The sequence below is a fragment of the Oryctolagus cuniculus genome, chromosome 20 (genome assembly GCF_051225735.1).
Source record: "Oryctolagus cuniculus isolate XC-2025 breed Fujian yellow rabbit chromosome 20, ASM5122573v1, whole genome shotgun sequence".
Lineage (NCBI taxonomy): Eukaryota > Metazoa > Chordata > Mammalia > Lagomorpha > Leporidae > Oryctolagus > Oryctolagus cuniculus.
The window spans coordinates 14179316-14203393 of NC_142886.1; the positions used below are offsets into that span (position 1 = coordinate 14179316).

General features: G+C 47.7%; 2 protein-coding genes across 5 annotated transcripts in view; one reads left to right on the forward strand and one right to left on the reverse strand.

Moving 5' to 3' along the window:
- Positions 1 to 2877, reverse strand: part of MNAT1 (MNAT1 component of CDK activating kinase) — a 235352-nt gene extending 232475 nt beyond the window's left edge. Inside the window, exon 1 of the mRNA XM_089322594.1 lies at positions 2767 to 2877. The gene's annotated coding sequence lies outside the window, so the exon portion shown is untranslated. The remainder of the gene's footprint in view (positions 1 to 2766) is intronic.
- SIX4 (SIX homeobox 4) lies at positions 1617 to 22682 on the forward strand. 4 transcript variants are annotated; one of them, XM_070065070.2, is made up of 4 exons: positions 1617 to 1712; positions 1925 to 2835; positions 5451 to 6139; positions 10211 to 14570. In XM_070065070.2, exons 1-4 carry the CDS (start codon positions 1710 to 1712, stop codon positions 11005 to 11007), a joined length of 2400 nt encoding a protein of 799 aa, XP_069921171.2. In that variant the 5' UTR covers positions 1617 to 1709; the 3' UTR covers positions 11008 to 14570. The 4 variants fall into 4 exon arrangements, with proteins under 4 accessions (XP_069921171.2, XP_069921169.2, XP_089178706.1 ...); XM_070065068.2 differs by lacking the exon at positions 1617 to 1712 and having other exon boundaries at positions 1796 to 2835; XM_089322580.1 differs by lacking the exons at positions 1617 to 1712; positions 10211 to 14570 and adding an exon at positions 22593 to 22682 and having other exon boundaries at positions 1802 to 2835.
- The last annotated feature ends 1396 nt before the right edge of the window (positions 22683 to 24078 follow it).

The following is a 24078-nucleotide window of genomic DNA, read 5'->3' on the forward strand; positions in this document are numbered from 1 at the left end:
AAAAATTCAAGGAACTCAATGCAATATGGTACATCAAATTGAATCACTGAACAGAAAACGGACATGAGCGGAAACACTGGTGAAATCCAAAAACAAGGCTGAAGACAATAGTAGAGGCAGCATTATAATGGAAGATGTCAATATTAGGGGCAAGCAGCTGGAGGGTAAATGGAAACTGTATTATTTCTGTGACTTTTTGGTAAATAAAAAATCCACAAAAAAAGAATATTTTTTAAAATTCAAAGAAGTTCTGAATCTCAAATAATGTCCTAAAGGTTTGATACCTAACTGGGAGTTTCCAGTGGAGCAGAAACCTGTGATCTTTCCTTTGATTATGAATTTTATATCCACCAGAGATGTCACTTCTAGCTTCATCATATCAAGGTAATACGAAAGCAGGTTAAATGCTACTTCAAGTGACATCTTGGCTGACCAGCAACAAAATGCAACCCGACAGCAAAACAGAAAGCCTCACGAAGCTGATCATGGCAGCAGGTGACAGCAGCAGCTGCCTTATTCCACGCTGAAGTAGGCAGTTTTGGGGAGTTGGAAAGCAGAAGCCATGCAAGGCCACCCTGAAGAAAAGGTTAGCACGATGTCATCAAAACCCTGGGCTCTCAGAAAGAGCAGCAGTGCTCCGACCCAACGGACCCACAGTGACCAGAGAGGTAGGGACCCCCAGGCCACGGCAGGAAGGACAGAGCTGCAAACAGCAGCAGACTGTACCCTGCACCGCAGCCTCCGACTGAAAGGCAATCTATCTTCCATCTGGCTCCGCCGTGGAAGGGGTCCTGGTGCCACCAGCCTCTCTCCAAACAAAGATGGTGCTGCCACCAGGGCTATCATCTTCAAGGAAGCATGCCTGCGCGCACAAGGAAAATATTCCTACAGAAGACTAACGTTCCCATCCAGTTATGGAAAAGCGTGGCTCTCTTCCCCACTACCTATCCAGGATAAACTCATGGTTTACTATCCTATACGCTTAGTCATATCCTGCTCATCCCAGTCCAGCTGCCACCCTCCAGGGGACTCCAAGCTAAGTACATTTTTTTTTCAAGGTTTCCTTTCTTGGCCTTGTCAGGTGAGTTATTTCCATAGCTTATTTTAAGATGTTCAAGCATTTTCCCTCCTTTGGGATTTTAATTTACTGTAAATGCTCGCCCTCTAGAACACTCACTCCCAAGCGCCATTCTCCTTGACCCCTTGGAATACAAAAACCCCTCCTGAAGGGGATGGGGGAAGAGAACCAGGAAGCTTCCACCCCGTCCCCAGAAATGTTGTCGCCCAGATGCGGGGACGTGGTCTCTTTGTTAGGCACTCGGCCGGCCAGCTCTCCAGGCCACCCAATGCTCCGACTCCCTCCGGAAAATGGCAGGGCCTCCCTCTGGGAAGAGTCGTCCGGCTCTCGGGCCGCGGTAGGGCAATCCTCCGCGCCCGGGAGCGGGCCGGGGAAGAATGTAGGTGTTTCCCTTCAGGTATAGGTGCCTGGGGGTCAGGGGGAGAGGGAAAGGCGAGGGGTGGAGTGGGAGGCGGGTGATCGACAGGGCTAGAATCGGTGTCTCCTCCTCCCTCTGACTGCGAAGTAGCCAATGAGGCGGCGCGGCCGGGCCGGCAGTGCCATATAGTATGCAGCAACCGGCGGAGTCACGTTGGGGGAACGGCAGAAACCAGCTATCCGTTTACACTACTTTGCTCTAGCAGCTATCTTAATGGTGACTGCGTGGCCGGGGGGAAACCTGATCGGCCAGATCCAGCCGAAACCGGGAGGGAGGGAGTGGGCTTTCCGGAGGGGGGGAGGGGGGAGGGAGGCGCAGCAGGAGGAGTAAGGAGAGAGGGGCAAAGAAAGAGGAAAAGAGTGCGAGGGAGTGAGGGAGGGAGGAAAATAAACAACAAAAAAATGTCCTCTTCCTCCCCCACCGGGCAGATCGCAAGTGCGGCGGACATCAAGCAGGAGAATGGGATGGAAAACGCCTCGGACGGGCAGGAGGCGCCCCGAGAAGTGGCGGGGGGCGCGGCGGCGCGGCTCACCCCCCCGGCTCCAGCGCCGTTCCCTCTGGAGCCGGGGGACGCCGCGGCCGCCGGGGTGAGCGGAGAGGAAGGGGCGGCGGCGGCGGCGGCGGCGGCGAGCGGAGGAGCGGCGGCCGATCAGGTACAACTCCACTCGGAACTTCTGGGCCGGCACCACGCCGCCGCCGCCGCCGCCGCTGCTGCCGCCGCTGCCGCCGCCGCCGCCGCCGCTGCCGCCGCCGCCGCCGCCACCGCCACCGCCGCGGGCGCGCAGACCCCTCTGGCCTTCTCGCCCGACCATGTCGCCTGCGTGTGCGAGGCGCTGCAGCAGGGGGGCAACCTGGACCGCCTGGCCCGGTTCCTGTGGTCCCTGCCCCAGAGCGACCTGCTACGTGGCAACGAGAGCCTGCTGAAGGCGCGGGCGCTCGTGGCCTTCCACCAGGGCATCTACCCCGAGCTCTACAGCATCCTGGAGAGCCACAGCTTCGAGTCGGCCAACCACCCGCTGCTGCAGCAGCTCTGGTACAAGGCGCGCTACACCGAGGCCGAGCGCGCCCGCGGCCGGCCGCTGGGCGCCGTGGACAAGTACCGGCTGCGCAGGAAATTCCCCCTGCCCCGCACCATCTGGGACGGCGAGGAGACGGTGTATTGTTTCAAGGAGAAGTCGCGCAACGCGCTCAAGGAGCTCTACAAGCAGAATCGCTACCCCTCGCCCGCCGAGAAGCGGCACCTGGCCAAGATCACCGGCCTCTCCCTCACCCAGGTCAGCAACTGGTTCAAGAACCGCCGGCAGCGCGACCGGAACCCGTCGGAGACCCAGTCCAAAAGGTGAGCGCCAACTTTCCTCCGCCTCCCCCTCCCGCTCCCCCACCCCCCTTCCCAGCTTTCTTTTTTCCTCCCGGCGCTCGCAAACATGGCGCTTACCTTCCCCACCAGCCGGGTCCGGCTGCCCACCTCTCCCCGCCCCCCACCTCGCTCCCCGGCTGCGGGCGGGGGGCGGCGGTGACGAGGGGGGCGGGGGAGCCTCTTTCCTCCCCCTCCCCCTCCCGCCCCCAGAAGTTTCTCGTCGCCGGCCTAGGGCTCAGTCCCCGCCCCCACCTCGGCTGGTCACTGCTGCCCGGCTTCCCACCCCGCTCCCGCCGGCTTTGAAGTTGCCACTTCTCTCTCTCCCCGGTTCTGGCCCTGCGGGAGGAGCGTGTGCATGTGTGCGTGTGTGTGCAAGTCGGGACGCGGGCCCGGGGGGCTGCACCTCCACGGGGTCGCGTCGGGTGCGGCGCGCGGGCGCGCACGCTCCAGGGTCCCGGGCACTCGGCCGCCCCCCGGGCCTGTGGCGGAGGTCGCCTCCCTGCACCCCGCACCCCGCCACCGACAGCTGTGGATCGCGGGCCGCGGTGGCGCGAGGGCCGGCGGCCCGGAAGGGGTCTGGGGACGTCGAGGTTTTTATGTGACAGAGTTAATCATTCACTCTGCCCGCAGTGGTTCCCTTCGCGGCGCTGGCTGGCGGCAACGTGGGGTGCTGGTGCGCCGGGCTCCGTCGTGTTTTGAAACCTGATTCTGACCTCCGTGGGATCGGGTTTCAGCGCCGCGGGGGTGGCGGGGCTGCGGGGCTCGGTCCCGGGACGGTGCGTGGGGAGGGCAGGCTGCGGTCGGCCGGCGGCGGGAAGGGGGGCGCCAGCGGCTCCGCGCCTCCTTGAGCGCCCACCCTTGCCGAGTTTGAACTTTTTAACTAGGAGAATTTTTTTTTTTTTTTTTTTGCCCTTCTGGTAGAAAATCTCCGGTTCCTTATCTATTTCGTGGGTTCTCCCGAGTCAGACCCTTGAGAGTGTGTGTGTGTGTATGTGTGTGTCCGGACGAGGTAAAATAAGGAAAAGATCCCGTAAGGGGATGGCGTCTCCGGCCCGCGAGCAAAGGAGAGAGGGAATCTCAAAGCAGCTGGAAGGTCCTCAGGAAAGGAATCCGGGCGCCGCGGAGACCGCCCGGGCCAGGTGGAGGTGATCGCGCGGCGCATTCCGCGGCCGGCTGCTCCTGCCCCTGCGCCCCCACAGGGGCCTGGCCGCCCGGGCGCTCCTCTGCCCCGATCCGGCCGAGCCGGGCCCCGCGGTAACCAAAACAAAACGGCGCCCCGCGACGTGCGTCCGCGCTGCCGCAGGCTTGCAGAGACCGGAGGAGGCACGCGGCGTGCGCCGGCCACCTGCCCCCAGCGCCCGCTGGAGGCCGCCGGCACTGGCGGAATCCTCGCGGCCCCGGGGACGGCCAGGCCGGGGCGGGCACCGCGCCCTGCAGCCTCTGCTCCCGAGCCGGGCGTGTCCGGCTCCTCCCTGCCCCCTACGCCCGCTTCCCCCACCCCCCCACTGCCCATTAGCTCCGTACCCCCGCCCCGTTGCCCGGTTTAGGCCCCTCTCCGGATCTACCTCCCACCCGCAAGCCCCGTGAGTCACCCTCGCAGACGGCGACGGCGGCTCAGCCTCAGCTCGTAAATCAAAGCGCTTTCTGCGCTCCGGGCCCCGCAGCCCCAAAGCCCGGATAAATCTGCTCCTCTGGGCATGAAAGCGAACCGACCGCGGGGAAGCCACTGCGGGCTTGTCGGGTCCTCTGCGGGGCCAAGTCCCGCCGCGCTTCCAACCTGTCCCTTGTCCTTCTCCCGCGGCCAGCCTCGAATCAAGTGGGAAATAAAACCCACTTATGCACCCCCCTACCCTGATTCAGTTTTTTCCTCGAAGTCGGGGTGCTGAGAGCGCAGGCCCGCCCCGGAAAGGGGGCTGAGGCCTGTGGGGAAGGGGCGTGATTCGTTGCGAGGCCCTGACCCGCTGCGGCCTTGGCCTCCCAGCTCACCAGGGCCCTGGAGGAAGTGCAGGTCCTTTAGGTCCCTCGTGGCTTCCTTTCTTCGGATTCGGAGGCCCCTGCACGTTACTGTGCCTGGTCCTTTGCTGCCACAAAGACAGCCCCTTTGTGGAATGAGACTGCTGGCCGTGTGGTGCAGTAGACGCTTGGGAGCAGATGAGAAAAAGGTGTCTTGCAAACTAAACTAAACTGGCAGAGGGTGCGGAACACTTCCCAGCTCCTGCTCCTGCAAACCAGACCCCGCAGTGAGGGAGGGGGAGGTTCCTATGCCGGAGAGGCTGACCACTGCCGGGGAAAGTAGAAGCGTGGTTTAGCAGTGAGGGATAGCACTTGAACGCTGTCAAAACACATGCACGGGAAGTATTCTGTGAGTCCCGCTGGCTGGATTTCCGTGTTCTTGATCGCTGGACTTTCCTTGGGTTTATCGTTGTTTAAAATGACTGGAAACTGGGGGTTCAACTTCCCAGGTTCTCTGGCTGGTCCGAATCTGCTGTGCGTCCCTTAGATCCTGCCTTTCGTGGGTGTAGGTTTTCCTAGCAAATGGCACCGGTAGATGGACACACCCCTGACTTTCTGAATGTCTTCATTTCCCCTCTGTGCAGTGAGTCCGATGGCAATCCCAGCACTGAAGATGAGTCCAGCAAAGGACAGGAGGACCTGTCTCCTCACCCTCTCCCGGGTTCCTCCGACGCCGTCACCAACCTCAGCCTGTCCAGTCACATGGAGCCCGTATACATGCAGCAAATTGGAAATGCTAAGATATCGTTAAGCTCTTCTGGAGTTTTGTTGAATGGAAGCTTAGTACCTGCAAGTACTTCGCCTGTTTTCCTTAATGGTAATTCTTTCATTCAGGGACCCAGTGGAGTCATCCTAAATGGATTAAATGTGGGAAACACACAGACAGTGTCCTTGAACCCACCAAAAATGTCAACCAACATTGTGAGCAATGGGATCTCCATGACGGACATCCTGGGGCCTACCTCCCAGGATGTGAAGGAATTCAAAGTGCTGCAGAGTTCTGCAGCCAACTCGGCAGCCACCACCTCCTACAGCCCCAGTGCCCCAGCGTCATTCCCAGGGCTGATCCCCAGCGCGGAGGTGAAAAGAGAAGACATTCAAACAGTGGCCTCCCAGGAGGGAAGCTCTGTGGTGACTTTCACGACCCCAGTGCAAATCAACCAGTACGGCATTGTCCAGATCCCCAACTCCGGAGCCAACGGCCAGTTCCTTAATGGGAGCATTGGATTCTCTCCACTGCAGCTGCCTCCTGTCTCAGTGGCAGCTTCCCCAGGTAAAAGTCTCATTTGGTACCGTAAGGCACGGTTGGAGGTGTTGCTTAAGCTGCTGTCAGTGATGCATTGAGTGATGCATTGAGGGCTCTAAAGTGATGTCCCCGCTGAGGTTCTTATTGGCTGCCAAAGCTGCACAGTAGCCTGGATGTGGTCCTCCTCCTGCACAGCACCCATTCATATCCAGCTTGCTCGGTTCCCTTGCATCGTGGGTGTGGGTGGCCTTGTATTTTCCCAACAACTGAATGGAAAAATCCAGTTCATAACAAGTCTTGCCAATTCTACAATTATGGCACTACAATAAGTCAATCTGTGCTTACAAAATAACGCACGGCTTGACATTTTAAAATTAAAAATTAATACATTGCTAAGAACACAGAATTTGTCGAACAGTTGGTGACAATGTGTACACTTTATCCTAGCGTGATTTATTTGACCAGAAGATGTTTTAAAAGAACAAACTAAAAAAGATTGGATCAATAGTGTTTGAATCATTTACTTCCTGTAGTTCAGAGTAAGAGGCGTAAAAGAATACAGAGGAGTCTGTTGTTGGGTTTCTGTTGCTCTGCGTGCATGTTCTCTCCTTAAACGTGTGGGTTTATCTGTGAAGACAGATTATTTTATGTTTGTGGCTTTGCTAATGGCAATCTACTAGGAGAAGCACTGATCTGAAATTTGGGAAACCCGAGGCTGACCCGTGAGTCACTGACTTTAGGCAAGTCTGGATCGCCCTATCATCTTCTCTGTATAGAAGTGGGTGTGGCTAGAAGTTGGAGGTGGAGCTTGCATCATCCCTTCAGTTCAGGAATGGGAGATGTTAATAATGCACGTTTGCCTTCCAATAAGCACATCTGAAAATTCAGATGTTTTAAAAAGCAAATTTAAGTAATTGGTGACCTCAAAGGTCAGCTTCCTGTAAGATGGCTTTACCAAAAAAAAAAAAAAAAATTATGTATAACTCTGCTGTTTTACAACTGTAGTCTACTTCAGCTTACTGGAAGCTTTTGTGGAAAAGCTGTTATCAATTTCATCCTGTGCATTTGTTTCTCTTTAGGCAAAATGGTAATAGGGCAGGACATTGCAGCATACTGTTCAGTTCTTCATTGCTCCAGGTTATGGGAAGAGTTAAGCTAAGCCACTGTCCAACACAGCTCAAAAATATGAAAATCACGAGGAGAGCCAAAGTGCTTAGTTCTGTAATGATTTACTGTGGCTCTAACCCCTTTCTCTCTCTAGGAGAATTTTCCAAACAGTAGGGAATGTTTTAAAGACTACAAATTGAGCAGAAAGTATGGCTATATGTTGGGAAGGAGAGAAGCCGAAATGCTTTTCACGTGTGATCAAGAAAAGTGCAGCCATAGAAAATTATTATCAACTAATAGCTGATTTTGTAATGGGACATTTAATAGGAATAAGGATAGCATTTTCAGTTAAAATGGCTAAGATCAAATGACAGGGCTGCCAAAGGCATAAGTTTAAACAGGTGGATCCAGTAAGTAATGTTCCTTTATAGTAGTTGTGTATTATGAGCCTCAATAAAGGGTTTTGAGGATTTCCAGCCTTTCTCTAAAACAGAAACCAAGACTTTACTTATTTATTTGAAAGGCAGAGCTACGGAGAAAGAGGCAAAGACAGAGAAAGAAAACTTCCACCTGCTGGTTCACTTCCCAAATGACCACTCCCAACAGGCCAGAGCTGGGCCAGCCTGAAGCCAGGACACAGAAGCTTCTTGCGGGTCTCACGTGGGTGCAGGGGCCCAAGCGCTTGGGCCATCCTCTGCTGCTTTCCCAGGAGAATTAGCAGGAAGCTGGATCAGAAGCGGAGCAGCTGGGACCCAAGCCAGCGCCCCTTTGGGATGCCTTTCAAATAAATAAATAAATAAATCTTTAAAACCTCTAAATAGTGTAGACCTATCTTTCTGTAATTGGAAGGCATGTGGAAAAGTAGAATATCTGTATCTTTTACTCACTTTGTAATATTAGTGTTTTTGGTACCATCACTACAGAGTTATATTTTATTACCTATGTGATTTTTCAGGTGTTTTTTTTTTTTTTTACTGTTTTTAAAATTACCATGCCGTTTTAAGGAAAATTTCCTGAGTGTAGATAACGTTGTGAAGACAACAAATTGAGCAGAAGAAGCACACTGCAGTTGTACTTGAACACCAGCTTTTAGATCACGTCTACTTTCCCCTATCGTTTGTATATGTTACTATTTCTGCATGTTCAGAAATATTATTTCATTTATAATCAACAGCAGTTGGGAAAAAGTCACATGTATTATGTTTTTAATAGCTCTGTCAAAAAATAATCATAACCAGCAAGCAGTTTCACAAATACACAACAAAACAAAGACCTATTTCATATGTTTTTGTGCAATTTTGGCAGAATTTTAAACAAACTAAGCTGAAGTCAAGTATTTTTGGTTAAAAGCAGTTTCTTCATTTGTGTGGCCTGAAACAAACACTTAGGTGAAGCAACAGCCCAAAAACATCTAGAAATGTCTTTCTTTCTTTTTTAAAAATATATGTATTTATTTTACTTGTTTGAAAGGCAGAGAGACATAGAGAGATCTCTTGTCTGCTGGTTCACTCCCCAAATGCCTGCAACAGCTGGGGCTGGGCCAGGCCAAAGCCAGGAGCCCAGAACTCAATCTGGGTCTCCCGGTGGGTGTCAGGGACCCGACCACTTGAGCCATTACGGCTGCCTCCCCCAGGGAGCCCATTAGCAGGAAGTTGGAATCAGGAGCCAGGCCAAGCACTCTATGGAGAATGTAGGCATCTCAAGTGACATCCTATTACCACATGTCCACCCCATCTATGTTTTTCTTAACACTGTTATTTCTGTGAGGAGTACTTAGTAGAGTTTAATTTTTTTTAAGTTCAAATATAGTGTTTTTTTTTTTTTTTCATTTAAAGAAGTCCTTTTGTACTTAGCGTGTATAGGTAGTAATATAATCACAGTTGTTCTAAGAATTCAAGAAGGGAGACATCTTGGAGAAATTGTGGCTACTATTAAATATCTCATTCAAGATCAGGGTAAATGGCCCCTCTGAATTCCCTCACAAAGCTCTCCAGATTTACCCTCTCTTCCATGGCACGGCTGGAGGGCCGGGGTCATCTAATTGCCATTGTTTTCACTATGCCTGGGTGAAGCCTCAGAAAGGAATGGGTTTTATTAGATTGGGGGTGTGGTCCTGCTCCATCTCCACCGTCTGGTTATTTGATTTCAGCATCATCTCGGCTTTCCGTTCACATTCTTTCTCTACTCCTGGTCTCCACAGACCATTTTAGTGAGAGCCTCAAAAGATACAAACGTTTTAGAGAAGCATTAGCTCCCGTCTTTTATGTTAATCTGTATTTTGAAAAGCGCATTTCAATGTTATCATTAATTCTTCCTATTACAAGGCTGCACATTTAGAACTGGCATAACAAAAGGGGGGAAAACCTTTTGAATGTTTTGTTGACTTGGCATTACTTTATGGCTAGTTTGGTGCAAGTGTGCGACTTGTCTGTGCAGGTTTATATGGTTAACTTTTAAGCCTCGGGCTAACTCATTTTATGTGGTATTTTCTCCATTTCCATTTATATTTTATGTCAGTTCCTGAGCGGGGTTGAACAAAGGCATTTTATTTTGCATTTGTGTTTTCTAGTTCTAACTGGCAGAGCTAGCAATAACCATCAGCAATTTAAGAGGTAGCAAGTCAGTAATAATGAACCAGAAACTTGAGTGAAATCAGAACTTGGGTAAAAGAATTCTTTTTTTTTTCTTATAACTCATTTCTAAACCAGTAGTTCTCATTCCCACTTAGCAACAAGAATTACTTAGGGGAGTTGAAAATACAACTATTCTAGGACTGCATTAGTCAGGATTTAAAGGAATGGAGCCTAGGATTCTGAAGTTTAAATACGTGATTCTGAATGAGGATTCGTCTAAATGATGGTGTAGAAGTGTGGCTTCTTTATAAACTGTCCCTGAGGAAAATATATATATATATATTCGATATCAAAATAAAAGTTTGTTTCCATTCCCTAAGACTTGCATCAGTGATAATGAGTACTTTCCTTTTTCTAGGTAATATTTCCATAAACTCAAGCACTTCAGACCGGAGCGCATTCACCAGCGAGTCTGCCCCAGTGCAGCAGGGCAAGGTTTTCTTGAGCTCTCTGGCTCCCAGTGCAGTGGTATACACTGTTCCCAATTCTGGCCAGACTGTGGGATCTGTGAAACAGGAAGCCTTGGAGAGGAGCCTGGTGTTTTCCCAGTTGATGCCCGTCAATCAGAATGCACCAGTAAATGCAAACCTGCCACCTGAAAACCTCTCGGGCAGTGGCCTCCACCCACTGGCCTCCTCGTTGGTGAATGTGTCCCCAACTCCCAGTTTTTCCCTGACTTCCCCTGCACTGCTAACTTCCACTGAGCTCAACCCTGACATCGCCGAGAACCAGCCCATGCCTGCACCTGTGGCAGGCAAATCCGCAGGGACGGCGGTCAGCAGCGCTAACTATGCAACTCTTCAGAACTGCTCCCTCATTACTGGTCAGGACCTGTTGTCCGTGCCTCTGACCCAGACTGCCCTGGGGGAAATTGTTCCTACCTCGGAAGACCAGGTGGGCCACGCCTCCCCGGCAGTGCACCAGGATTTTGTCGGAGAGCACCGTTTGGTTCTGCAATCAGTAGCTAACCTGAAAGAGAATTTCTTACCAAATTCTGAGAACAAAGCAGCAAGCAGCCTCATGATGCTGGACGCCAAATCTAAATATGTCCTAGAAGGCATGGTTGAGACTGTGTGTGAAGACCTGGAAACAGACAAAAAAGAGCTTGCCAAGCTCCAGACTGTCCAACTGGATGAAGATATGCAAGACTTATGAACTTCGTGTGCCCCTCCCTTCCCTTTTTGGCATCAGGGGCAGATGTTTTCCCAAAGCCCTGAGGACACAAAGCATTTCCCCATTCAAAGGAAAACACTACTTTTGCAAGCAAATGCATTCAAGAGACTTTAGATCTACATGAAGATCACAGTTAAATATATAGAATAGAACTGCATTACTGCAGCCTTTTTGTTCACATACAATGATCTCTCTTAAATAGGTGGAGACAGAAGAATCAGATGAAATGTCTCAAGGCAAAGTGTACCCTTTAGTGGACAATATCATTCTAAAGTGAAAATGGAACTTGATAATTTTTTTTAAATTAAAAATGTATACACGTAATATAGAAAACTAAATATAGCTGCAGACCATTAGAAACAATGCAATTATTTTTGTTTACTTTTATTCCATGGGCATTGATAAGGTTAAGCATAAATGGTACTCCAAACTGTTCTAAGGGTGTCTTTTTAAAGTTCAGTAGCTTAATTATATATTTGTGTGTAGGTAGTCAGAGACACACTTCTCTTTTTCAGCATTTTTGGTTTAGGTCTCTACACATTTCCAAATGTGATTGCTTATAGCTCAGTGCGGCTGAGCAAGTTGGAAACCCCACGAAAACTCTGAAACAAACTTCAGTGTGAATGTAAATATATCAGTTCTATACGCAGGCTTTGAGTAATTACAGTGAATTTTATTTATACTGTATATGTTCCTCTTACACTTCAGGCGCTATGAACTGAAAAGAAAAATGTTTTCTTACTGTTTAATTTATTTTTATTGTTTGAACAGGAAGTGAACATAGTTGTTTCCAACAAAGTTTTACTTTTTGTAGGATTTTAAAAACAATGATTTTTTTATCAGGAGTCTCTTAAGGTCAATGTTAATAACACTGAAAACCAGAAATCTAACTCCCAATATTGGAATTTTGGTACTTTTTTCAAATCTTTGTTCTTTATTTAGCAACTCTGATTCATTTAAGTATGTTTTCTATAGAATTCTACGTGCCTTGTTACCTTGTGGCCTTTTAATTAGCAGTAAGGTACGGAACTGTCCATGGAAGCACTGATGGTTCTTTTCTACTATCTAACAGGGTTAATTTCACCACAAAATTACTTTATAACTGAGGAAGTTAAGTTTCACTAAATTTTAAGTATAAAGTTGATCATGCAGATTGATGAACAGCTAATTATTGTTGCTACTTTCTACTATACTGAAAATAAGAATGGCATTGTAGATACCATGTAAAAGCAATTCTTCAGGCTATGAAAACAACCAATGTAGAGTAAAACAAGAATATGTAAATTCTCTTGAGCAAAATCCTGTTGAAACTTCATTCTAATAGTTTTGAATCAGTTGTTACACAATGATACATGACTGTTTTTTGCACTATATTATCGTGTCTTCTTTAAAAGTAAATATTTTGGGTTTCTGTAAGAAGCTTGTTTGATGTTAGGAGCTGTGGTGGTAGTTTTTATCAGGACTCACTGCAAGGTGTAACAATGCAATACAAGTGTGTAGGGAGGAAAGTTACTCTGTGGTCTTGCAAGAAAAGTCTCTCTTCAGAGATGACTTGAAGTTGTTGAACATGAACGTGTCTCCACTTCTTCCTTTCCTTAAGGTCAGAGCAGAGGGTCCACTCTGGATCTCGCCGTGCCCATCGGCTGAGCACGTGGAGTAAGGGGCAGAGAGAGTTCTCCTGTGGTGTTCGTGTAGACGGAACCTTCAAGCCTCTGTTGACAGCCCTATGACTTCCCCTCTCTGCTGTTTTGAAAAAGAACTTACATGCCATGTGTTATGGAATTGGTGGATATTCATAATCTGCTGAAGTTCTGTGTTTTCTGTTTTGTTTTTTTGCAGTCAGGTGATTTAGGGTTCTGCTCCACTCCACCACTACTTAACACAGCTTGCTTTTTCCCAGGGTGTGTGTCGATCGCATTACCGAGATGAATGACATGGTTCTGTAGTGTAGTTTACATGAAAATAAGATTTTCCACTTGATTGCTACAGATATCAATAGTACCCATCCAACAAAGGAGATGGGGACATTTAATAAGTTATACAAGTTTTATATATATATATATATATATACATATATATATATATAAAAATCTGGAAAAGTTTTATGTCTTCCAAAATATATAAGCTTCTCTTTTATTCAGAGTTCTTCCTCTTTTCTCCCTTACGAGAAAGAAAAGATAGCACAAAACTTAAGACTTACCTAGGAAACTCATTCATTCTCCTAACATGATGTAATTTTAACCCTACAATTACTCCAGGTAGCTATCCAATATTCCAGGTAAGACTCAATGCACATTACAAAGAACGTACTGTTCTATTCTTTCAGTAAAGTAAGGGCCAGTTGGTCTGTAGCCCATGTATATGTGAATGGAATAAGATAAACCCCATGACCTCCTTGCACAAAATTGCAAATGTGTTTGCAATGCCAAGGGCCGGCCTCAGAAACCCTTGGAGTTCATGTGGCAGAATTTCCCTGTTACATAAACCAATGCTTGAAGATGCTGCAACAGACCCCTCCTGACCCCTGAAGAGGACTCAGTAGGGGCGAATAACTCCCTTCAAACCCGACCCCTGCTTCTGGCTGTGGGATTTTTGGTGTGAGCCTATCTATGCACTCTATCAGCCAGCGTTTGGCATTTAGCTCTTAGTTCTATCTAGTAAAGGACAGTCTATTTAGAGAGGTGCATCTGTTCCTCAGCCAGGCAAGAGCACCTGTGTTACACTACTTTGTATCATGTATATTGACATAAAGACTTTGGATTATACACTTTTCAGTGCCTTTCTGGTGTCATGAAAGGCGGGTAGATGTTATAGCCATAGGTAAAAATCCAGTTAAATTGCACACTAATCTTCAGTCTCCCTGTATATGCCCTTGTATCTTGCATGTGAAAAGTTGGATTATTGGGCACGTGTGGCAGCCTTCCCTGCCACATGCTAGGCATGTGTGCATTATTAGTACGTAGCCACAAGTTCTTCACTTAAAACACGTTGACAGATGATCTCATAAAACATTCAGGAAAGCTGGGAAAAGAATTTCATTTTACAAAAGAGGTTTCAAAGTCTTCCTAAAAGGTAGTCAGTAGAGCTTAAAAGTTATTTTGTATCTAATTGGTACATTTCGTGTTAATTGAATATTACTACCATACAGTTTATTAATCAGAATTGTATAGCATGTGACTCTTGCCTTTCAGGGTTCTCAAAAAAAATTTTTTTTTATTCTTTCGTTGCATGTACTGTATCTTTAGAGGCAACCAGTTATATACTCAGTATGGTTTTACTGTGCCTTACACAAAGAGAAACTCTATACAGAATGTCTATCCTGGGGTGGGGTGACTGAGTCTTTACTGCACTGTTAGGTGATGGCACACAGAGCCTGTCCCAGGACACTCCTGTGCTTAATTACCCAACCAAAGAGATCTAGAGTATGTATGTTGTACTGTAATGGGGGGTTATGCCTGGACAATTAAGTGTTTTATTTGTTTTCTGAAATGATGTGAACTTATTTTTCTAAACACTATGCTAAATAAACTTTATATTTATACATACTTTGTGTTGAAAAGTTATTTGGGGAATACTGTGTTCTTAGAAGTGGGAGTCAGGCCGGCGCCGCGGCTCAATAGGCTAATCCTCCGCCTGCAGTGCCGGCACCACGGGTTCTAGTCCCAGTCAGGGCACCGGATTCTGTCCCGGTTGCTCCTCTTCCAGTCCAGCTCTCTGCTGTGGCCCATGAAGGCAGTGGAGGATGGCCCAAGTGCTTGGGCCCTGCACCCGCATGGGAGACCAGGAGAAGCACCTGGCTCCTGACTCCTGGCTCCTGGCTTCAGATCAGCGCAGTGTGCCGTGCGCAGCGGCCAATGGATGGTGAACCAATGGAAAAGGAAGACCTTTCTCTCTGTCTCTCTCTCTCACTGTCCACTCTGCCTGTCAAAAATAAATAAATAAAAATATAAAAAAAAGAAGTGGGAGTAACCTATCTTACTAAGCAAGAAGTGAAAAATAATATTGTTTTTTGTTTATCCCTGGGAAAGCGAAGAGTAAGAAAAATGTTAAGAAAACCCCACAAACATTTCAAAGACTGGCGAATACATATCAAGTCCATTCGATTGATTCTGGAAAAGTTGTACAGAATTAGCCAACTCATTTCACTGTGCTACATGCTCAGAGCTAAATCTAGCCTCCACTCTTCTTAGAGATAAGAAGGGCACCTTATTCATTTTTGTGTTCCAGGAGCTGAATGTGATGTGTAGCGCACAGTAGGCACTCAGTTTAATGGAACTGAGCTGAAAGGGCCAAAGAACTTCATTCCTACCCCTATGGAAAGAGCGCAGCATTAGCCAACCCAAGGACACTGCCATTAGCCAAAGTCTGCCCACAACTCAGCCTCCCAGTGGCTGGAGAGTTAGGGGGAAACCCTGCATGGCAGCTGGGTGTGTGGAAGACAGCCTTGGTACTGTTTGGACCTAATTTGAATATTACACAATACCCGATTTTCTCTGCCTTCTACACTGAGACGGAGGGGAGACTAAGAAAGTAGACTGGGAAGGAACTGTACGATCCCATCATAAAACTAGCTAAGGCCTCAAATTAGCCCCAGATGCTCTGACTACTTTCTCATGTCCTTGTCCTTTCCTGCATCTACTTAGCCGTTTTCGATGTACAGTAGTTTAAAAAGTTAACATGAGCATTGTCTCAGCAAATGAACATACAGGGTCAGGATCATGGAGTGATTGCATTTTATAACATTTTAGCCAAATGAATATTTTAAAATAATTGACAGAGGCATTGCCCTACTTAAGACATTTTTGTAGCTCCTTGGAAACTAGCAAATTAAATAAAACCCATCAATAGGAGTACAGAGCCTTCAGTTTTATGATTCCAACCACTTCCAGTTTCCCTTAAGAGCTAAGTGTGGAGGGGCCAGCGCTGTATTATATTGGGCTCAGCCTCTGCCCGAGGCGCCGGCATCCTAAGTGGGCACTGGTTCTAGTCCTGGCTGCTCCTCTTCCCATCCAGCTCTCTGCTACGACCTGAGAAAGCAGTGGAAGATGGCCCAAGTGCTTGGGCCCCTGCATCCACATGTGAAACCCAGAAGCAGCTCCTGACTCCTGGCTTCTGATCAACCCAGCTCTGGCCATTGCAGCCATCTAGGGAGTGAACCAGCGGATGGAAGACCTCTCTCTCTTTCTCTCTCTCTCTCTGGAACTCTAGCTCTCAGATAAATAAATAAAAATCTTTAAAAAAAAAAAGTGTGGAAATTTACCTTTGCACATCATCATTTCCAATACAGTAGGTACTAAATACATGAGTAGGTACAGTCAGATATTGGTCAGTGCTAGGAAGTCAGTAACAAAGGGTAATGGTGTTGAAAATAGGGAATGGTAGCATAGAAGGCCCAGATCAGCCAAGGAAGTTCTCTGAGGAAGCAACGTTTCAGCAGAGATGCCTGGATGATGAGAGGGAGCCAGCCAGCCAGCAAGACCTAGAAAAGAGCATTCCAGACATAGGGAGCTGCGGATGCAAGGGCCCTGGGGGAGGAGCAGTCTGGATGAGCGTGAGAACTGTAGGAGTCATGGGTGGGAGAATGAGCCCCAGAGGGACTCAGAGGCCAGGAGCCAGGTAGAGGCATTGGTCTGTGCCAGCTAGTTTGGATTTGAGTCTGAGAAGTCACTAGTGACTTTTAAGCAAGGAGTAATATAGCATGACTTACAAGAAATGTCACCAGAGCCATGTGGAGAATGGGATTTCAGGGCAAGAGGGCAGGAGTTAGGAAACTATCGCCAGGTTGCCCTGAGCTGTCCGACAGGAAGTTCTTCAGAGTTCAAGTGCTCGTAGGACAATGCTATGCTCCCCCAGCCTCCTCTCTACTCTGCCTCCTGCTGTTAGCAAGAGCCACTTCCTGCTGCTGACGGTGACTGTGACTGCCTGGACCTGTCCGCCAAATGCCAGGCCGATTGATTCAGCTCTCCCATGGATATTTCCAGAAAGTCCCCAGCACCTTCGACTCTACCTGTGAAAAAAGCTGCGCTTTTCTTGCTCAGCCTGTTCCCCATTCTGTGTGCCTCATTTTAGCATTATGTAATCACCCAGCTGGCCACCAAAACAAGTCTAGGATTCATTCTGGAGTCTTCTCTGCCTTTGTCCACCCTTCCTCCATCAGATACAAAGTCTATCCCAGTCTGCTCTGTTACTGTCTATCTTTAGATATTTATTTATTTATTTATTGACAGGCAGAGTTAGACAGTGAGAGAGACAGAGAGAAAGGTCTTCCTTCTGTTGGTTCACCCCCAAAATGGCCACTACGGCTGGCACACTGCGCTGATCCGAAGCCAGGAGACAGGTGCTTCTCCTGGTCTCCCATGCAGGTGCAGGGCCCAAGCACTTGGGCCATCCTCCACTGCCCTTCTGGGCCACAGCAGAGAGCTGGATTGGAAGAGGAGCAACCGGGACAGAATCCAGCGCCCCAACCGGGACTAGAACCCGGTGTGCCGGCGCCACAGGCAGAGGATTAGCCAAGTGAGCCGCGGCGCTGGCCCTGTTACTGTCTCTTGAATGAATTCCTTTCTCTCCATTTCTGAGGTTATGCCTCTGATTTAGGCACTTAGCATTTCTCAACTGAATGATTGCAATCACCACTGTCTGGTCAGAATTTTGGCTGCAGCGCCACCACACCCAGAGAGAACTTTCAGAATTAAAGACTTATCCTGGCCTTGCTTTCCAGTTGAAAACCCTCAATGGCACTCCACAGCCCATGAATGCCACTGGAATGACTGACTTAACATAATAGACCCCAGATCCCAGCCCTACTTCTCTGTCTAGTCTCACTGCCAGCCACAGCTCCTTCCTTAGCCCTCCGATCCCCAAGCCTCCCTCCGTGTCACGTCTTCCAGGAAGCCTTGTCTCACCCTCACACAGAGCGCACACACAGCCCTTTCTGTGATGAGACTGCGGTACAAACGCACCTTCCTTTATGTGCTACTCACCATATTTCTACGTGTGTGTTGGCTCCCCTACACTTTTCGTCTTTGTTTCTTCAGCATTTAGAATTGTGCACCCAGCAGAGTTGGCACTTTACAATTATCTGTTGAATGAATGGTAACTCTAACAGTCATCCATTCCTTTAAATCATTTCACTCCTGTAGACTGGGAACCAAACGACTAAACTGGATGGTTAAAATATTACCACCGTTTGGCCAGCGCTACAGCTCACTAGGCTAATCCTCCGCCTTGCGGTGCCAGCACACCGGGTTCTAGTCCCGGTCGGGGCGCCGGATTCTGTCCCGGTTGCCCCTCTTCCAGGCCAGCTCTCTGCTGTGGCCCGGGAGTGCAGTGGAGGGTGGCCCAAGTGCTTGGGCCCTGCACCCGCATGGGAAACCAGGAGAAGCACCTGGCTCCTGCCATCGGATCAGTGCGATGCACCAGCTGCAGCGGCCATTGGGGGGTGAACCAACGGCAAAGGAAGACCTTTCTCCCTGTCTTTCTCTCTCTCTCACTGTCCACTTTGCCTGTCAAAAAATTTAAAAAAAAAATATTACCCCCGTTAGAACCAAAAACAAATCACTGCATTTTGGGCTAGATCCTTTGAGTGATTCTCTGATCCTTCTGTTAGTGGATGGTCTTTTTGGTAATTATTTTCCTCTCTACTCCAAGGTTTTTTTCCACTTTCTTCCAGCTTAGAGGCTGGGTTCTAAATGAAGAAGGTTGGCTAAAGTTTGACAGACAAGAGGGGCATTAGCAAAAATATGCTCACTGGTCCTTTTTAGATCAATGTTTCAAAATAGCAGTGATGTACAGAAAAGCTATTTCTATGTGCGTATAGGTATACTTTCTAAAAATATTCTCTGTCTGGATACACCTACACTAATTGCATTTGAGCTGACCAAATGTCTGCAGTCTATGAGCAACAGTAGATGAAATGTAGAGACAGAAATCAGGAAATCTGGATTCGATTCAGCCTTGAGATTTGGGAAACATCAGTCCACCTCTCTAAGCTCTATTTTTGCCTGTGAAATTAGTGTGTTGGATACCATTTTATTTGAGATCCATGCTGTAATCAAGAAAAAAAAAAAAAGGAAAGAAAAAGGTTTAATGAAAACGCACTTACCCGGCAGAGTTAAGTACACAGAGTGAAAGTACACAGTGATCTGCCAAGAGCTACAAATGGAAGATAAAATCATTGATATGAGGTCAACAACTCGTGACCCTCCAGCACTACTTAGAGGTGTGCAGCGGGGTGAGGCGGCTGGGTTCTGCACTCAGCCACCTCCTTCACCTCTCTCTGCCCCTCAGTGGATCCACCCATCAATACAAATTCTGTTGAAAACTAGAGAACATAGCATGTTGTATTCTCCTTATTTATTTATTTTTAAGATTTATTTATTTAATTTGAAAGTTGGAGCTACAGAGAAAGAGGGAGAACAGAGAGAGATAGCTTCCATCTGCTGGTTCACTCCACAGATGGCCGCAACCAGGCTGAAGCCAAGAGCCGGGAGCTTCATCCGAGTCTCCCACATGGGTACAGGGACCTAAACTCTTGGGTCATCTTCCTCTGCTTTCCCAGGCCACTAGCAGGGAGCTGGGTTGGAAGTGGAGCAGCTGGGATACCAATCAGCACCCATATGGGATGCCAGCATGGCAGGCAGCTGCTTTACCCGCTGCCCCACAATGCCTGCTCCCATTTTATTTTTTAATAAGTATATTCTTGTATTTATCAAATTAATGATTTTAGATATTGTAGCGAATTTATTTATTAGCAATAAGTGGACAGGAAGAGCGATTAAAACTTGTTTCTGCAAGACTAACCTTATCCCAATCATACCAGGCAGATTTTTCACATCTCTGCAATGAACACACCAGATCTAAGAATACAGTCTCGGGGCCAGCGCTGTGGCACGGTGGGTTAACGCCCTGGCCTGAAGCACCACCATCCCATGTGGGTGCTGGTTCAAGACCCGGCTGCTCCACTTCCCATCCAGCTCTCTGCTATGGCCTGGGAAAGCAGTAGAAGATGCCCCAAGTCCTTGGGCCCCTGTACCCACGTGGGAGACCTGGAAGGAAGAAACTCCTGGCTCCTGGCTTCAGATCGGCGCAGCTCTGGCCATTGCAGCCAACTGGGAAGTGAACCAGTGGATGGAAGACTCTCTCTCTCTCTCTCTCTCTCTCTGCCTTTCCTCTCTCGCTGTGTAACTCTGACTTTCAAATAAATAAATAAATCTTTTTTAAAAAAAAATACAGTCTCAGCATAGTCTGATTATACAGTTATTCTCTGATCTCTTGAATACGTGTCAGTTTTTCCAAGAATGAGCACAGACTGTTGTGTCAGGTAGCAAACCCATGGTGTTATAACACGGGGCCCCCAATACTATACAGAATTTTTGTTAATAAAGAATCTGTGTTGTTTCAAAGAGGGCTGAATTAGGCTACAATTTACCTTTATTTATTTTTTTTAAATGTACATATTAACAACTAAATCAAGTGAATGGACATATGGAGCCCACATATGTAGTATGTAAGATGGAAAGCTATCACACATTTAAAATCTCAAGGGGGCAGGTGTTGTGGTGCAGTAGGTTAAACTGCCACTTGAGATGCCTCCATCCTGTATCAGAGTGTGAGTCTGAGTCCTAGCACCTCTACTTCCAACCCAGCTTTCTTCTAATACATCCTGGGAGGCAGCAAACGACGGTTCAAGAGCTTGGGACCCTGCTCTGGTCTGGCCCAGCTCTGGCTGTTGCAGGCATTTACAGAATGACCTACCCGATAAAAGTGGCTTCTCTCTCTCTCTCTCTCTCTCTCTCTCTCTCTCTCTCTCTGCCTTTGCCTCTCTGTAACTCTGCCTTTCAAATAAATAAACCTTTAAAATAAAATATTTCTAAGTTATTATATAACCATAAGTCAGCTTATTTTTAATTTTTGTAGCCTAATATTTTCTAAATGTCTTATTTGTCTATTTAATTTATTTAAAAAAGAGAAAGACAGAGAGACAGACAGATCTCCCACCTGCTGGTTCACTACCCAAATGCCGGCAAAGCCAAGAGCCAGGAACTCAAACTGAGCCTCCCATATGGGTAGAAGGGACCCAACCACTTGAGCCATCACCACTGATGCCAGGGTGCACACTAGCAGGAAGCTGGACTCAGGAGCAGAGCAAGAGCTGAACCCAGGCACTCTGCCAGGGGTACAGGTGTCCCAAGGAGCGTGTTAACCACTAGGCCAAATGCCTGCTCCCAAAATTTCCCATAATTCACAGGGAGAGACTTTTTCTGTCTTTCTTAGGTTGCTACATCAAACTGTTCAAAATTCTGAAAATCAGAGCATTTTTCGTAAAGGAAAGGAAGCAGTTAAATGCAATCTGATCATACATATTATGTTAAATGCCTGATGATCGTATTACCCTACATGCATACTCCCAGAGGTCTGGGTAAGCATAGGCCCTATACAGTCCCCATTCATGTTCACTGATGTAAAGAATCTGGGAACATTCGGCGGGGATCTGAGGTCTCAAAGGCCAACCTGGCGTGGCCCGAGTCTTGGCAGTGCCGGTGCTTTTCCACACAGTCGTAAAGCCAAGCCTGTGATTTGGGCTAAGTTTCTGTGCCAGAGCAGCAGCATTGTCCTAAAGCACCCACTCCCAGCCTCTGGAAACACCAACAGGTGTGCAGAGCTCCCAGAGCCCTGGCTGGCTCCTTCAATCAGTTTGTTCCGTTTCCTCCAGACTCCCACTGTGGGTGAGCCCAGTGCTGGCTTCAGTGCGTAGATTCAAAGGTGGTCAGCCTTTAGCATCTAAGAACTAAGTTAGGTGGAGTAATAATGCCTCTTCATATGGAAGTCCAGCTGCTTTGCTCAGTCTAATCATCTAAATATTAGTCTCCTTCAAAAATACCCCTATAGAATCATCCGGAAAAATGTTTGATGAGATATCTGGGTACCTCACAGCCCAATCAAGTTGACACAGCATCTGCCTGTACTTCCTCCTCTATAGACTTAGAAGCATTACAGTGCCTACCTCATACATTTTGTGCAATGATTATACAAAATTGTGCATACAAAGTACTTAGCAAAGTACATAATAATGGCTACTTATGAGTAGTAATCTTGCAATTCACTGCATAGGATTCCATTGCATGGATAGATCACAATTTGTTCAACGGATTATCAACTGTTAAATTTCAATTGTTTGTAATTTTTTAAAATATGGGAAAGAGATGCTTTCAAGATTATCTTTAAGCTTATATCTATGGGCACACCCATAATTATTCCATTGAGAATCCCTATAAGTGAATTTGTTTGGTTAAGCAGACAAATATTTTCAAAGCTTTCAGTACATACACACCCATACCCTTTGCCATGTGAATTTGTAGCACCTTGTTCTTAAGATGATTCTACTTCTTTGCTTCACTAATATTAGGCTTGGCTGTGTGGCTTGTCTTGGCTAAGGGCATCTGGGCAGATACAGCATCTACCCAAAGGCTTTAGATTTGTCTATGGGGTTTTACTTGCTGTCTCGGTTATTCCATCCTCTTCGGCTTTTGCCCAGAGAATAACATATCCTAGCTGCCTTTTCATTGCAGAATGAGAGATGTGTTGGACAGACCCGAATTCAGCTCACAGCCTGAAGCACAGCTGCTCCAAATGACCAGGAAAACACAAGTGTTTGTTAGGTAAGTCACTAAGATGTTTAGGGTCATTTGTTATGCCGCTTTATGGCAGCAATAATTAATACATAGATAAATGAGAGAATCAGATTTGTTGGGGAATAATCCAGCAACCTTATCTGCCTGGTATAATCCTAGAGTCTCCACCTGGTTATCATCCCTGTCCAGAACCCTGTCCCTAAAGCACTGAAGCCACAGATAAACTGTCCTCACTCTCAGCGTATCACCAAATTCAGTGGCTTGCAAAATCTATTTGCAAAAATGTTCACGACCAGGAACTAAGTTGATTCCTTAGCTTTGTCTCAAGAACTCTTTAAAGGAAAGCTTGGGGGATGGTATCTAGCCTAACAGTTAAGGCTTGCACCCCACACTGGCTTAGCAGGGTTCAATACCTTGTCCTGATTCCTGCATCCGGGTTTCTGCTAACACAGAACCTGTGAAGTAGCAATGATGGCTCAACTGCATGGGTTCCTGCCATTCACCTGGGAGACCTGAGTTGAATTTTCAAATGCAGACTCCTGACTTTGACCCTAGCCCAGCCCCAGCTGCTGTGAGAATTTGGGGAGTGACCCAAAAAACTGGATCTCTCTCTTTTCTATCTCTCTCCACCTCAAAGTTAAAAAGACTTACAAAAAAATGAGGCTGGCGCTGTGGCGTAGTGGATAAAGTCTCCGCCTGCAGTGCCGGCATCCCATATGGGCTCCAGTTCGAGTTCTGGCTGCTCCACTTCTGATCCAGCTCTCTGCTATGGCCTGGGAAAGCAGTGGAAGATGGCCCAAGTGTTTGGGCTTCTGCACCCACGTGGGAGACCCGGAAGAAGCTCCTGGTTCCTGGCTTTGGATTGGCACAGCTCCGGCCGTTGTGGCCATTTGGGGAGTGAACCAGCAGTTAGAAGACCTCTCTCTCTCTCTCTCTCTCTCTCGCTCTCGCTCTCTCTGCCTCTCCTTCTCTCTCTGTGTAACTCTGCCTTTCAAATAAATAAATAAATCTTAAAAAAAAAGACATCTAAAACCTTAATTAGTTTTTCCCACAGTATGTTTCAAAGGATCTTAGTCCTATGAAATGCTCCACAATAATGGACAACATTTTACCCACTTGTATTTTAAAGATGATTTTTTTTTAATTTTTTTTTTTTGACAGGCAGAGTGGACAGTGAGAGAGAGAGACAGAGAGAGAAAGGTCTTCCTTTGCCGTTGGTTCACCCTCCAATGGCCGCCGCTGCAGCCGGCGCACCGCGCTGATCCGATGGCAGGAGCCAGGATCCAGGTGCTTTTCCTGGTCTCCCATGGGGTGCAGGGCCCAAGCACCTGGGCCATCCTCCACTGCACTCCCGGGCCACAGCAGAGAGCTGGCCTGGAAGAGGGGCAACCGGGACAGAATCCGGCGCCCCGACCGGGACTAG